At 46.4% G+C, this 15,302-nt stretch overlaps 1 protein-coding gene across 3 annotated transcripts in view; it reads right to left on the bottom strand.

Moving 5' to 3' along the window:
* Nucleotides 1-15,302, bottom strand: part of DARS2 (aspartyl-tRNA synthetase 2, mitochondrial) — a 39,270-nt gene that overhangs the window by 1,534 nt on the left and 22,434 nt on the right. For all 3 annotated transcript variants that reach the window (XM_045028261.1, XM_045028263.1, XM_045028262.1), the window contains exons 13-17: nt 7,184-7,246; nt 5,477-5,629; nt 3,449-3,667; nt 2,192-2,302; nt 981-1,056 (exon numbers count right to left, since the gene is read on the bottom strand). In XM_045028261.1, the coding sequence (XP_044884196.1) occupies nt 981-1,056; nt 2,192-2,302; nt 3,449-3,667; nt 5,477-5,629; nt 7,184-7,246 (622 nt within the window). The remainder of the gene's footprint in view (nt 1-980; nt 1,057-2,191; nt 2,303-3,448; nt 3,668-5,476; nt 5,630-7,183; nt 7,247-15,302) is intronic.

Here is a 15,302-nt window from a genome sequence, read left to right on the forward strand (position 1 = left end):
AGTCTGACCACTTCTGAGATGGATTACCACATCCTTATGGCCCTGAGCAATCTCAGATGCAGGCATCCAGTTTTTTCCTGCCAGAATGAGTGACATCACAAGCACCCCCAGAGAAAGCAGGAAGCAAGCAGCTCAGATTTCCAAGTAGCTTTCTTACATCATAGCACTTGTATTAACACATCAACTACACACTCCTTACCTTGTTTGGAGATTTAAAACCTGCTTTTAAGTTTTACAAAGCTTCTAGCAATGCACTTGAAGAGCGAAACATGCACTAGCAGGGTTCAGCGACAACCAAGTAGGAGCTATGACTGGGGAAAGGCATCCTAATCTACAGATATTTGGACCAATGGGATGAAATTAAGAAAAGGGCTGATGGGTTAAAGTTCTGTAGTGGTGAGATCTTTCAGGCTGTAGAATAGTTTCCTTTGGGAAGGGGTAGGTGACCTGTTGCTTGGGACATTTAGGACTAGGTTGGATATAAACACTAGGATATGCACTGAAGGGAAACAATCCTGCAGTGGCCAAGTGACAAGATGGACTATATGACTTAATTTCTATGAGGGGAGCCATCTCTAGGGCTCAGACAAGGACTGTTCTCAGGACCCAGATGCCTGCAACCAAGTCTGAACATAAGAACTGAAAACACAACACTATGGGAACCTGTCTCCTCCCTCACACTCGCTGCAGTCCTATGAGCACTGTGTGTGCCCCTTTGATGTTGTCAGGTTAAGTGCTGCCTGGGATCCATGTTCCTCTCTGCATGCTCCAGGCAGAATGAAGAGAGACAGTAATGCAGGATCTGAAGTGGGGAGACAAGGTGAGCACGAACAGTGATGCCACCACTGCAGTCCTGATCAGAAGGGGAAAGGGTTTTTGCTAACAGGCACAAGTCTCCTTTCTTGATATTTAGTTTGTTGCTATGATTAGAGTCCTGATATGCCAGTAAAAAGTCACAGGGAGAGCTACAGTGCACCTACCTAAAGCGATTCCTCCATGAGGGGGCGCTCCACACTTCAAAGCTTCAAGCAGGTGGGAAAGCAGCTTAGGATCCTCCTGGAACATTACACACAAAACGCAACAAATGTTTGTATTGGATTTGGAGGGGAGGCTGAGTCATCCACTCCTTGGGGCTGGGAGTCACATTTCATTACCTGTATTACCACAGTGGTGGTCACTTGGCATCCTTCCCTGCTCCCCACCAACATCACTGTCATGATGGCTAACAAAGAAGCTCTACCACCTAAAGTAACTTGTCCTAAGCAAACCAGCTATTATCCAGTAATATATGGGAAACTATTTCAGAAGGCAATGCTACTTAGAAGTTATATTTTATATCCAAAGCCAGTAATTATTTGCTTGAAGTTTTAGATACAATAAATGGTTCTTTGGAAAAGCTCTCAACTTCCTTAGTGAGACACCAGGAATTAGATAAAGCAGGGTTCAGCAACCCAGTAGCACAGGGTTTTTAGGTACTATAGACACACATGATTCTTCACCTCTTGTATGAGTTATGGTCCTTTCCTGACTCTTCACGGAAGACAGAACTGGTATTCCACCTCCAGTCCTATCTAGATTTGGGAGACAGTGTTGCCTAGTGGATAGAGCACTGGACTGAGACTTGGGAAACCTAGCTTCTATTACCAGCTTTGCCAATGACCTGCTGGGTGACCTTGGACAAGTCACTTCATAGCTCTGTGCCTCAGTTTCTCCATCTGTAAAATGATACCGCTCTCATTTGTAAAGTACTTTAAGATCTAAAGATGAAAAACAGTATATAAGAGATAGATATTGTGAGCATCACCTTTCTCAGGGAGCTAGGAGGGAAGAAATTTACATGCATGACTCCCAAAAGCATGAGAGGAGTGAGAGATATCAATCTCAACAGAGGAATAAGCCAGTGTATCATATCAATGGGAACACTCACGTAAGTAAACAGGTGCATAAAAGTTTGCAGGATTGGGTGCTATAATTTTTTACTTTACAGTGTCCCTTTAGTGTCCTCCCAAGTAGGTCATCTGTGTGTCAATGAGATGCTCCTACTGGCACAGCATTGTTGTTAGTAAACCTAATTCCTCTGGATTTCTATAACTAGTAATTGCACCATTTGCAAACTAGTTTGAGGTTTTAAATGCGTCTATTTAAATTTAAAAATTCCAAGAGGACATGGGAAACTTTTGCAGGCTGTTACCTTCAGCACTGTCTCAAGAACAAAACGTTGCTGCTCTGCATTATGGATTCGGATGGAGCCACCTCCAATCTCACTGCCATTCAGCACAAGATCATAGTGCTGGCTACGGACCTGGAGTATGGGAGACAGACAAGTGTATTAGCATGCCCAGGGTGCAGTTCACTGTACTCATATCATTGTTCTTTCAGATTGCCAAAGGTCTGATGAAAAAAAGACACATTACAATTTTACTTTATCAACGGACTCTCTGATATTTGGAGGGGTCTAACAGGATGGTTAAATCACTACCAAGAGGAATCTTTCCAACCAAATTTCATGCTTTGCCAAGTGAGGGATGCTTGCCCGGGACCTGAGCCAAAGCCCACTGAAGCTAACAGAAAGATGCATTTCTGTGGGCTTTGGATCAGCACTGCAGAATCCCAGGCAGCGTGCAAGTAGTTGCTGAGCAAGCCTCCCCTCTCCCGCCCTCGTAGCTCTCCCAGTGCCTCATTTGTGATACTGCTCTGCCTCTTGCTGTTTCAGTCCTGGGAACCACACACTGCCATGGCAATGCACCACCAATCCTGATCTGCGACACACTCAGCAAGCCAAATGCAGGGCTTCTCTCTCAGAAAGTCCTTCATAGATTGAACAAACTCCCACTAAGACTTGGTTCTGACCACTGTTCTCGTTGCAACTGGATTCTTAGGAAAGTTGTAAAACAAAACAAACCCCCCCAAACCCTTTCTGTAGACGTTGCTGTTATTCCCCCAGATCTCCTGGGACTGGCAGTACTGACAATTAATCAAATCCCTCTCTTACTGCCCCCGGGCACTGAAGCCCTGAGGTTGCTCCTGTTAAATGACCCCTTACATCTGAGCTCAAGATCAAGACTGTACTATTGACGCGGAAACACATCAGATAGTAACGTCCTAATCCTTACAGCTCTACAGATGAATGTAACACCCGTCTTCAGAGACTTCTAAGGAAGAGTTCTGACTCAGCTTTGTCTTCCAGAGAAACTCCTCACTCTAAATCAATTGTTTCCCATAAGTCTTCAGGAAATAAGCCAGTTAGTTATCTGGTGAGACACACTTAAGTATTTGCTAGTTCTGGGTAACCTGGGATCCACCTTTCCTCAACAGATACGCAGAATGCATATTTTTCCGCAATAGTTAATGTCCTTTAATATAGCAGCTAAAGTTGCACCTCGCCCATTTTTTCAAGAAAAGTCAATATGAAAAACTAAGCAAGAGTGAAAGGCATGGTCGTAGTCACCTTTGCAGGCTCAGAGTAGAGGAGGCTGGTGTCTGAGGGGTGAGGGGCCGTGAAGGGGTGATGAGCAGATTCCAGTTCTGCAGGGTTTTCTTCTTTGTGAAGGAATAGCGGGAAATCCACCACCCACAGGAAGTGAAAAGCAGTGGGATCACGGAGCACCAGGCCTCTCGACTCCAGAAGGTTTGCACTCTCCAAGCGCATATTTCCTAACACCAAGCACTGAAAAAAGGGGGGAGAAGGGAGGGAGGGAAATAGAGAGAAAGATGAAGTCGAGTTTAATGTCATGAACAGAGAGCTCTAGGGAGGGTCTCATCATACCCTCTGGTAGGTGTATGTGTGATCCTGTCTCTGTAGAAAATTATCTCTCACACACACAAAGCCATCATGTCAGTTTCACTGCATTTTTTGCACTATCTGCAGCATCTTTAGAAGGCATCAGTCTTTTGCTAAGACAGCATCACAATAGGGGAGGCATTTGTGTAGCTAATGCCAGTCCTCAGCATTCTAGATTCTACAAAGTAAGACTGAACAGGAGCTGGAAAGTTCATCTTTCCCAAATGCTCCAGTCTCATTGGGGCAACGCCTGGCCAACCACAGTGATTCACAGCAAAAATAAAGACATTCTGCCCCTCTATTGCATCTTTCGTGCATGGATCTCAAAGCACTTCACAAACATTATTTACTTCTCACAACACTTTCATAAGTTAAGTCAGCCATATTATCCCCATTTTACATATTAGCAAATGGAGGCACAGAGAGGCAGGCAGGGACAGCTCCAGCTTTTTTGCCGCCCCAAGCGGCAAAGAAAAAAAAAAAGAAAAACCCGACTGAGCAGCTGCTTAACTGCTGCCGAAGGCTGAAGTGGGGCGATTGAGCTTCCGCCAAAGTGCAGCCAAAGAGGAAGCAAGGCACTGAAGGACCCGCCGCCGACTTGCCGCTGCAGACCTGGACGTGCCGCCCCAACAACGGACAGACTGCCGCCCCTTTCTATTGGACGTCCCAGGCTCCTGCTTCCTTCACTGGTGCCTGGAGCCGGCCCTGGAGGCAGGGCAAGCTCACACAAGGTCCAGAATACATTAATGGCAAAGCCAGAAATAGAATCCAAAACTAACTCACAGCTTCCTGGTTCTAACAACTAGATACAACACTGCCTCCCTAAACAGCAAGAATTGCAAGCACAGTTTTCAGAGATAATACTTAATGGGAGTATCCTGACATTCACATCAGCGTCAGATCCTCTGCTGATGTAAGCCAGTCTATCTTCATTATATTGATTTGCATGAGCTGAGAATCTGGTTCTAGGACCAGAACTGATTTTTAAACATGAATTAGTGTGGTTTTCATCACCTTGACTGGTATGTTTTCTATTGTAAAACCTTTCTTACAGCTAACACAAGCATTAAGATCCTAGTTGCAAGGTGTACTTACTTTGTATTCCCATGTTGGGATCAGAGGAAATTCAGACTGTTTAACTATAATCCCTACATCAGAGCTGTAGCTCAGATCATTAGTCTCTGTTGAGAGTCGGACACTCATTTAAAATCATATTTCCATAAGAGATACTGTCCTTGCTTTGAGGAAAGGACTTCCTAAGGATGAGGTGCGGGGAGGGCTCTCTTTAGCCACAGTACCCTGAATTCACAAAGTGAGCTAGAGAGAAAAATGGTTGCTCTTTTTGGGCTTGTGCCTCACAACTCTGGATAGTGGAAGCACTTTGCATAACCACACACCTTGTCACCTGCCTCTGCTGCTTGGAAGAGAACACATTTACATTTATCCAGGTTTTCTTCCCAGCTCTGCTTTGGATGTGTGATTTGGGGCAAGTCACTTCATCTCTCAGTGCCTTCCTCTCCCCATCTGTGAAAATGAGTTCATAGCACCTCTCTCACGGGGGGTTGTGGGACTTCCTTCATTAATCTTTGCAGCGTGCTCTGAGATCCTCAGGTGGAAGGAATTACAGATATACTAGGAATTAATATTAACAGACAGCGATGTTCAGTCGTCACAGACAGCCTGGGCTTTCCCTACCACTTTTTCATGCTCTCCAGCTGCCAGGAGCACCATGTCATCTGCCTGGACCTTCAGTGCTTGGATGAGTTTCGACTGCTGCTCCTCACTGAGAAACTTGCTGAGTGGAGACTTCAAGCTCTCATCAGGCTTCAGGATCAAGTGTAAAACTTCCTATTGCAAAAGACAGGCACAGATATGAAGCACATTCAGTTCCTGCAGTACATCCACACAACTGATCAGGTTGTTCCTTGTCTTTGTGTTGCTGAGAGACTGTCTCTTTCTCTCTAAGCAGAGGATGCACTATTAAAAACCCCCTATATCCTGAAGTTCTTATATCCTATAAAATACCTAACATAATTTACCATCTCATTTACTAGAATACTCGAGGGCACTGTAGGAAGACACAGAACCATTATGCAGTGCACAGTGGAATACAGACAGCTGCCTGGCTATTTACCTTCAACAGACAAGAAACTGCCACCACCTATATTAATAGTTCTCAAAACAAGGTGATTATATGTACATAACTCCTCACTTAACATTCTAGTTATGTTCCTGAAAAATGCAACTTTAACATCGTTTCACTTAAACTAATCCAATTTTCCTGTAAGATTTAATGTAAATGTGGGGGTTAGGTTCCAAGGAAAATTTTGGGGAGGCAGACAAAAGGCATTATATACAGTACAGTACTGTACTGTGGTTCGGAGGAGCCCCTGGCTTATCCCTGGGGCTCAGGGTTGAGGGTGCAGAGTGTGGGAGGGAGTTAGGGTGCAGGAGGAGGCTCAGGGCTGGTGCAGGCAGGAAGTGCAGAGCACTTACCAGGGGCTGCTCCTGTTTGGTGCAGGGGGTGTGCAGATGGTTCTGCGCAGCGTGGCACCGCCCCCATGGCCGCGATTCTCGGAGCGCCTCCTCCCCTCTCCCCCGCGGCAGGGCCACCCAGAACGCAGGGGCTTTAGAGGCTGCAGGGCTCTGGGCTAAGGGGGACCCAGGGCCGTGGCCTGCAGCTCTAAAGCCCCTTTCGGAATGCGGCCCTGCAAGCACGGGCCAGAGGACTCAGGAGGAGCAGGGGCAGCCGCACAGCCAGCGGGAAGCGGTGCTTTCCCCTTCAAAGGCAGCCGGAGAGAAGCGGCGCTTTGAAGGGGAAAGTGCTGCTTTTCTCCGGCTGCTGGCTGCACAGCTGCCCCTGCTCTTCCTGAGTCCTCCGGCCTGTGCTCGCAGGGCTGCATTCCAAAAGGGGCTTTACAGCTGCATTCCAGGGCCCCATGACCCCCTTAGGCCAGGGACCTAAGGCCCCTAAGTTCCGGGTTGCCCTGCCTGCCGGGAATGGGGGTGGGGAGGGGAAGACAGCTTCCCTGCTTGCTCCCTCCCTTCCCGAAAGTCCTAAGCGCCACCCAACAGCTGTTGGGTGGCGGAAGAAGCGCTGGGAGGGAGGGAGTAGGTAGAGAAGAGGAACTTGTGAAATGCTCCCTTGTAAAGTCAGACAAATGACGTTATAAGGGAGCATTGCACAACTTTAAATGAGTATGTTCCCTAATGGAGCAGCGATGTAACTTCGAATCAACATTAAGCGGGAGGACGATAAGTGAGGAGTTACTGTACACAAGGTAGAAAACTTAACTTACTTTTGTATCTAGTATCTGCTTGCAAATTCCACGCAACACTTTATGCATTTTACCTGCCCCTTTCAGATAAACTCTTTATAGTGTAGAAGTGTTTGTGCCTCACCTGATTAAACTGGGATTTTGCAGATTCCTTTAAAGACTCAAAATCTTTATTTTGAAGATGTCTCTGGAAAAAAGGGGAAAAAATAGAGACATTAAACAGTTATAACTGCTGTAAATCAAGTCAGAAACTGAATCCAGTGGCTGAGCTCACTTTCATGCCTGAAGCCCTTGATTTCAGAATTACTTTTTGGGGAGACATGATCACCATTACATTTTTGTTTTTTTAAATACACACCACAGCACCACCTAATGGGATGCCACAGACTTGCACCTTTCACTGCCAAACTAACAATAACTAGTGAGAAACTGTGGCTGGAGAGCTCCGGAAAGCCTGTGGAGCAAGAGTGCAAAGAGATAAATCAGAATCTACCACCCTCTGTACCCAACATACATTTTATCACATGATAAACTTATTTGATAGTGCTTTGAGATCTATGGATGAAAAGTGCTATATAGAAGCTTGATATTGTTGTATTTTTGTAAAAGGGGTATCCCTACTACTAATTTGCAAACCCCTTGCACCCTTTCACTTTTCTTGCACAACTGTTGTTCAAGCCCATGTGTTACAAAACAGAGTCAGGTATAATTTGGAGATTCACAGTGCATCAACTGTTAGATACTAATTCCTCCTAAATTATTAGGAGTTGAAAGTCATGCCCATATATAACTCCTGGGGGAATTCTGCACCAAAAAATTAAAAATTCTGTGCACAGTATTTTAAAATTCTGCAAAATTCTGTGTATTTGTCAAAATAACACAATATAATCACACCAATTTCAATTATTTTTGGTCATTTATTTCAAAATACCTGTCAGCAAGTATGTCTGTAACAACACAGACAACAAAAAAGATTCAGGAAATGTTTTTTGACAAATGATTCCTTACTAGGCATATTAATACAGAACTCTGAGTAATAATTCATTTAAAATACAATACAGAACTGTATATCCCACACCCCTCAGAAGCACTGCAAAGGCTTGGGAGAGTCAGGGGTAATGGAGGAGCTCAGGGAGAGGGAAATATATTGCTGGGTAGGAGCCTGGGTGTAAATTTGGAGGGTTGTTGGGTATGGGGTTTTTTGCGGGGGGCGGAGAGGGATTGTTATGGAGCTTCCCCCATGCAGACGCAGACTGACCCCAAGCCTTTCGCATTCAGTCAGGCAAATCTGGCCCTGTCCCCATGTGTTCCTGCATCCCTGTGTGTTCTTGCACCCCCTGTCCACGTGTCCCTCCACCCCCACTCAGACACCCACTCCCCCATCCCCATGTGTCCCTGCACCCCCCCATCCCCATGTGTCTCTGTGCCCCCACTCAGCCACCCTCTGTCCCTATGTAGCTCTGCACCCCCTCCCCCATCACCATGTGGCCCTGCACCTCCCTCCCCCATGTGGCCCTGTGCTTCCACTCCCATTCAGCCCCTGCCCCTATCTGTCCTTCCCCATTAGCCCTTATGAGCCTGTCTGACCTCCCCAGCACCCCACACTGTCTGTCTCTCTATAGCCCCTTTCTCCTGACTGGCCTGACAGGTGCTGTGAAGAAGGCAGGCTCTTTCTCCTCCCTAGCTGGCCAGGAGCTGTTGCTGTGTTGTATTGATACAACGCCCTCTGGTGGACAAAAGGCAGAACTGCAACAATATTTTGGCAGCTTTTTTCTGAGCAAAAAATTAAAAATATGCGCAGCTCAATTATGCACATGAAGAGTATTCTCCCAGGACTAATATATTACTGACGTACACTGGACTGTACCTTGACCTTTAAGGAACACCTTACCAAGATATCACCCAAAACGAAGACAAGGAACAACCTGATCAGCAAACTAGTTGAGACTACCTGCAGAACCAATGAGCAGACACTGAGGGTACGTCTACACTACGGGACTATTCCGAATTTGCATAAACCGGTTTTGTAAAACAGATTTTATAAAATCGAGTGAGCGCGGCCACACTAAACACATTAAATCGGTGGTGTGCGTCCATGGTCCGAGGCTAGCGTCGATTTCTGGAGCGTTGCACTGTGGGTAGCTATCCCGTAGCTATCCCATAGTTCCCGCAGCCTCCCCCGCCCCTTGGCATTTCCGGGTTGAGATCCCAGTGCCTGATGGGGCAAAAATCATTGTCGCGGGTGGTTCTGGGTACAGCCTCACCCCTCCCTCCCTGAGCAGCAGACAACCGTTTCGCGCCTTTTTTGCTTGGTGAACTGTGCAGACGCCATAGCACAGCAAGCATGGACCCTGCTCAGCTCAATACCGCAATCGTGAATGTTTTAAACACCTCGCGCACTCTCGTGCAGTCTATGGTGAACCAGGACCTTCAATCCGAGGCGAGGAGGAGGCGAATACGGCAGCGCGGCGATGACAGTGATGAGGACGTAGACACAGAATTCTCTCAAACCGCGGGCCCCTGCGCTTTGGAGATCCTGATGGTAATGGGGCAGATTCTATCCATTGAACGCCGATTTTGGGCCCGGGAAACAAGCATTGACTGGTGGGACCGCATTGTGTTGCAGGTGTGGGACGATTCCCAGTGGCTGCGAAACTTTCGCATGCGTAAGGGCACTTTCATGGAACTTTGTGACTTGCTTGCCCCTGCCCTGAAACGCCATAATACCAAGATGAGAGCAGCCCTCACAGTAGAGAAGCGAGTGGCGATAGCCCTGTGGAAGCTTGCAACGCCAGACAGCTACCGGTCAGTCGGGAATCAATTTGGAGTTGGAAAATCTACTGTGGGGGCTGCTGTGATGCAAGTAGCCAAAGCAATCACTAAGCTGCTGCTACGAAAGGTTGTGACTCTGGGAAACGTGCAGGCCATAGTGGATGGCTTTGCTGCACTGGGATTCCCTAACTGTGGGGGGGCGATAGATGGAACCCATATCCCTATCTTGGCACCGCAGCGCCAGGGCACCCAGTACGTAAACCGGAAGGGGTACTTTTCAATGGTGCTGCAAGCACTGGTAGATCACAAGGGATGTTTCACAAACATCCACGTGGGATGGCCAGGGAGGGTTCATGACGCTCGCGTCTTCAGAAGCACTACTCTCTTTAAACGGCTGCAGCAAGGGAATTACTTCCCAGACCAGAAAATAACAGTTGGGGATGTTGAAATGCCTGTCGTTATCCTGGGGGACCCAGCCTACCCCTTGATGCCATGGCTCATGAAGCCATACACAGGCAGCCTGGACAGTGGTCAGGATCTGTTCAATTACAGGCTGAGCAAGTGCAGAATGGTGGTGGAATGTGCATTTGGCCGTTTAAAGGCACGCTGGCGGACATTACTGACTCGCTCAGACCTCAGCCAAACCAATGTCCCCTATGTTATTACTGCTTGCTGTGTTCTCCACAATCTCTTTGAGAGTAAGGGGGAGACCTTTATGGCGGGGTGGGAGGCTGAGGCAAATCACCTGGCCGCTGATTACGCGCAGCCAGACACCAGGGAGATTAGAAGAGCACACCAGGAAGCGGTGCGCATCAGAGAAGCTTTGAAAACGAGCTTCATCAATGGCCAGGGTACAGTGTGACTGCTGTGTTTGTTGATGAACACCCAACCCCCTTGATTGACTCAGTCCCTGTAAGCAACTCCACCTCCCCCTTCAAGTACAGCTTACTTATGCAAATAAAGTCACTCTCATTTAAAAAGCATGAATTCTTTATTGATTCATTATAAAAAGAGGGAGAGAAGTAAGGGTGTGGTTTGGGAGGAGGATAGGAGGGATGGAGAAGGCCATTAAAAAAAATTCACAGTAACGACATCCTTCTGGTTGGGCTGTCCATGGGGGTGGAGTGGGCGGGTGCACGGAGCCTCCCCCCATGCGTTCTTACACGTCTGGGTGAGGAGGATGTGGAACATGGTGAGGGTTGAGGGTGGTTATACAGGGGCTGCAGCGGCACTCTGTGATCCTGCTGCCGTTCCTGAAGCTCCACAAGTCGCCGGAGCATGTCAGTTTGATCACGCAGCAGCCCCAGAGTTGCATCCCGCCACCGCTGATCTTCCTGCCGCCACCGCTGATTTTCCTGCCGGTCTTCCTGCCGCCACCTCTCATCTCGGTTGTCCCTCCTGTCCTCACGTTCATCCCTCCTGTCCTCACGTTCACTGGCCTCTTTCCTGTAATTTGATACCACGTCCTTCCACTCATTCAGATGAGCTCTTTCATTGCGTGTAACTTCCATAATATCCGAGAACATCTCATCTCGCGTCTTCTTTTTCCTCCGCCTTATCTGTGCTAGCCTTTGGGATGGAGGAGGGATGGTTGAAAAATTTGCAGCTGCATGAGGGAGATAAATATTTAGAAAGATACATTTTACAGAACAATGGTTATACTCTTTCACAGTGAACAGCACTATTCACCTAGCACATGTGATTTCCCTACAAGGTCGCATTTTTCATCTTAATAGTGAGTGCTTGCAGCTCTGGAGTTACAGATCTCACAGACACAGGTCCAGGCATCAGAATTCAGCTTGCATGCGGCCATGGTAAGCCACTGTCTTTCGGCTTCTGTAGTGATTTACCCCCTCCCCCCCAACGCATGGCTAATATCACGCTAGCTCCCTGCTAATCAACAACCTTCCCACCCCCCACCCACTGCGTGGCTGGTAGCTTGGGGAAGATCGCCGGTGACCAAACACAGAAAAGATCATCGGCATTTCACTCCTCCCCTCCCCCCGCTTCGCTACGTGCAGGAAAGTTTTGTTTTAATGCTGATTCAGTCAACGAACCCAGTAGAAAAATTGCCAGCCCCCTTCCTTAACGTCCTGATTTTTAACCAGGTTATCCTGAACGATATCACTTTGCTGAGGATAACAGAACAAGATAAAGAGCGGATGCTTCTTGAATGCCAGCAGTCACCGGGACCATACGCTGCTATGCTTTGCCACGCAATGATACCTGATTACTTGCTACATGCATGGCGTGGTAAAGTGTCCTACCATGGTGGGCGGAACAAGGCTGCCTTGCCCAGAAACCTTCTGCAAAGGCTTCTGGAGTACCTACAGGAGCGCTTCATCGAGATGTCCCTGGAGGATTTCCTCTCAATCCCCGGACATGTTAACAAACTTTTCTAAGTAACTATACGGTCTGCGAATGCATCCCAAGTCCTCAGGGCAAATCAATCATTAAAAAAGGCTTGCTTAAAAAACAATGTTTGCTATTTGCAAAGGTACACTCACCAGAGCTCCCTTCCATGGCGTCATTGTCTGGGATAGTGGCTTGTGAGGGCTGGGAGGACGGTAATTCCGTCAGGGTGATAAAAAGCTCCTGGCTGCTGGGGCTCACGGAGTGCTGTGTGCTCTCTGCTAGGTCTTCCTCCTCTTCTTCATCTTCATCTTCCCCGTCTGCATAATCCTCAGCCATGGCAGAGATTACAACCCCCACCTCGGAATCCACGATCAGGGGTGGGGTACTTGTGGCGCAGCCCCCTAAAATTGCATGCAGCTCAGCATAGAAGCGGCATGTTTTTCGACCTGCCCCGGACCTTCCGTTTGCTTCTTTGGTTTTCTGGTAGGCTTGTCTGAGCTCCTTAACTTTCACTCTGCACTGCACTGAGTCTCTGCTGTGGCCTTTATCCGTCATAGCCTTAGAAATTCTTTCAAATACTTTTTCATTTCGTCTTTTGGAACACAGTTCTGTTAGCACTGAATCCTCTCCCCAGATAGCGATCAGATCCAGTACCTCCCATGCAGTCCATGCTGGGGCTCTTTTACGATTCTCAGGAGACTGCATTGTTAACTGTGCTGATGAGCTGTGCGTGGTCACCTGTGCTCTCCACGCTGGGGAAGCAGGAAATGAATTTCAAAACTTCGCGGGGCTTTTCCTGTCTACCTGGCCAGTGCATCCGAGTTCAGAATGCTGTCCAGAGCGGTCACTGGTGCACTGTGGGATACCGCCCGGAGGCCAATACCGTCGATCAGCGGCCACACTAACCCTAATCCGATATGGTAATACCGATACTAGCGTTACTCCTCTCGTTAGGGAGGAGTACAGAAACCGGTTTAAAGAGCCATTAAAATCGATATAAGGTGCCTCCTAGTGTGGACGGTTGTGGCGTTAAATCGGTTTTACGCTCCTAAAACTGATTTAAACGCCTAGTGTAGACCAGGCTAAAGACACTCTTGGCTTGCTTTTTGCTATTCTACAGCAGGGTGTTGCTCAGCTCTTCTAACACAGGACTAGTAGACACTCAGCTGAATGAAACCATGCATATAACAATAGGTACCATAAGACTGACCAAGCTGGCTTGGCTTCCAGTCCTTTCCAGCATTGCCTCTTCTGACATCAGACAACAAGTCACCTTGCAGAATCTGCTCCTTAAAGTGCAAGACATGCCACATCCACCCCTGTTTAAAGAGATGTTGAATCCACTGGGCCACCATCTCCGCTCAAGCCATCCTGTTTGGACAATTCCCTTAAGGAACTTTGCTATCACCGCCAGGTGGCAAGAACAAGCTTCAAACATAGCCAATGCCTATCTCATGACAGATCCAACAGTCCAGCCCCTGTTTTTGACTTTCGATGCCATCTTTGAGTAAAACTCAATTGCTTTAGATGTGCTGCTAATGACTATATGTGGGGCCTTTGTGACTTTGCCTCTGTGGCCCATTAGAAAATGTAGATAATATACCTGCAGGCTGCAACCATTGGCAAGGGCTGCCTTGTTCCCTTAGGGATTTGTACAACGCCCTTTCCATAGCTACTGAATTGTTAAGACACTCCAATTAACTAACTCACTTGACTGTTTACGTAGATGCAATCACAATATATACAAGGCGTGTCAAGCAATTAAAAACATTAATCGCACTGTTAAATGATAATAGAATACCATTTATTTAAATATTTTTGGATATTTTCTACGTTTTCAAATATATTGATTTCAGTTACAACACAGAATACAAAGTGTACAGTGCTCACTTTATATTTATTTTTATTACAAATATTTGCACTGTAAAAAACAATAGAAATAGCATTTTTCAATTCACCTCATACAAGTACTGTAGTGCAATCTCTTTATCATGAAAGTTGAACTTACAAACATAGAATTATGTATATAAAAAAACTGCGTTCAAAAACAAAACAATGTAAAACTTTAGAGCCTACAAGTCCACCCAGTCCTACTTTTTGTTCAGCCACTCGCTGAGACAAACTAGTTTGTTTACATATGCAAGAAATTTGCTGCCCTCTTCTTGTTTACAATGTCACCTGAAAGTGAGAACAGGCATAGCACTGTTGTAGCCAGTGTCACAAGATATTTACATGTCACATGCACTAAAGATTCATATGTCCCTTCATTCTTCAACCACCATTCCAGAGGACGTGCATCCATGCTGATGATGGATTCTGCTTGATAACGATCCAAAGCAGTGTGGACAGACGCATGTTCACTTACATCATCTGAGTCAGATGCCACCTGCAGAGGATTGATTTTCTTTTTTGGTGGTTCGGGTTCTGTAGTTTCTGCATTGGAGTGTTGCTCTTTTAAGACTTTTGAAAGCATGATTTTGGAAGGCACTTCAGATTCTTAAACCTTGGTTCAAGTACTATAGCTATCATTACAAATCTCACATTGGTACCTTCTTTGCATTTTGTCAAATCTACAGTGAAAGTGTTCTTAAAACAAACAACATGTGGTGAGGTCATCATCCGAAACTGCTTAATATGAAATATATGGCAGAATGTGGGTAAAACAGATCAGGAAACATACAATTCTACCCCAAGGAGTTCAGTCACTAAGTAATTAACGCATTATTTTTTTAACGAGCATCATCAGCATGGAAGCATGTCCTCTGGAATGGTGGCATGGAAGCATGAAGAGGCATACAAATGTTTAGCATATCTGGCACATAAATACCTTGCAATGCCGGCTACAAAAGTGTCATTTGAATGTCTGTTCTCACTTTCAGGTGACTTTGTAAATAAGAAGCAGGCAGCAGTATCTCCTGTAAATGTAAACTAACTTGTTTGTCTTCGCAATTGACTGAACAAGGAGAAGGACTGAGTGGACTTCTAGGCTCTAAAGTTTTACATTGTTTTGTTTTTGAGTTCAGTTATGTAACAAACAAAAAATCTGTATTTGTAAGTTGCACCTTCATGATAAAAAGATCGCACTACAGTATTTGTATGAGGTGAATTGAAAAATA

This window comes from Mauremys mutica, chromosome 8 (genome assembly GCF_020497125.1).
Source record: "Mauremys mutica isolate MM-2020 ecotype Southern chromosome 8, ASM2049712v1, whole genome shotgun sequence".
Lineage (NCBI taxonomy): Eukaryota > Metazoa > Chordata > Testudines > Geoemydidae > Mauremys > Mauremys mutica.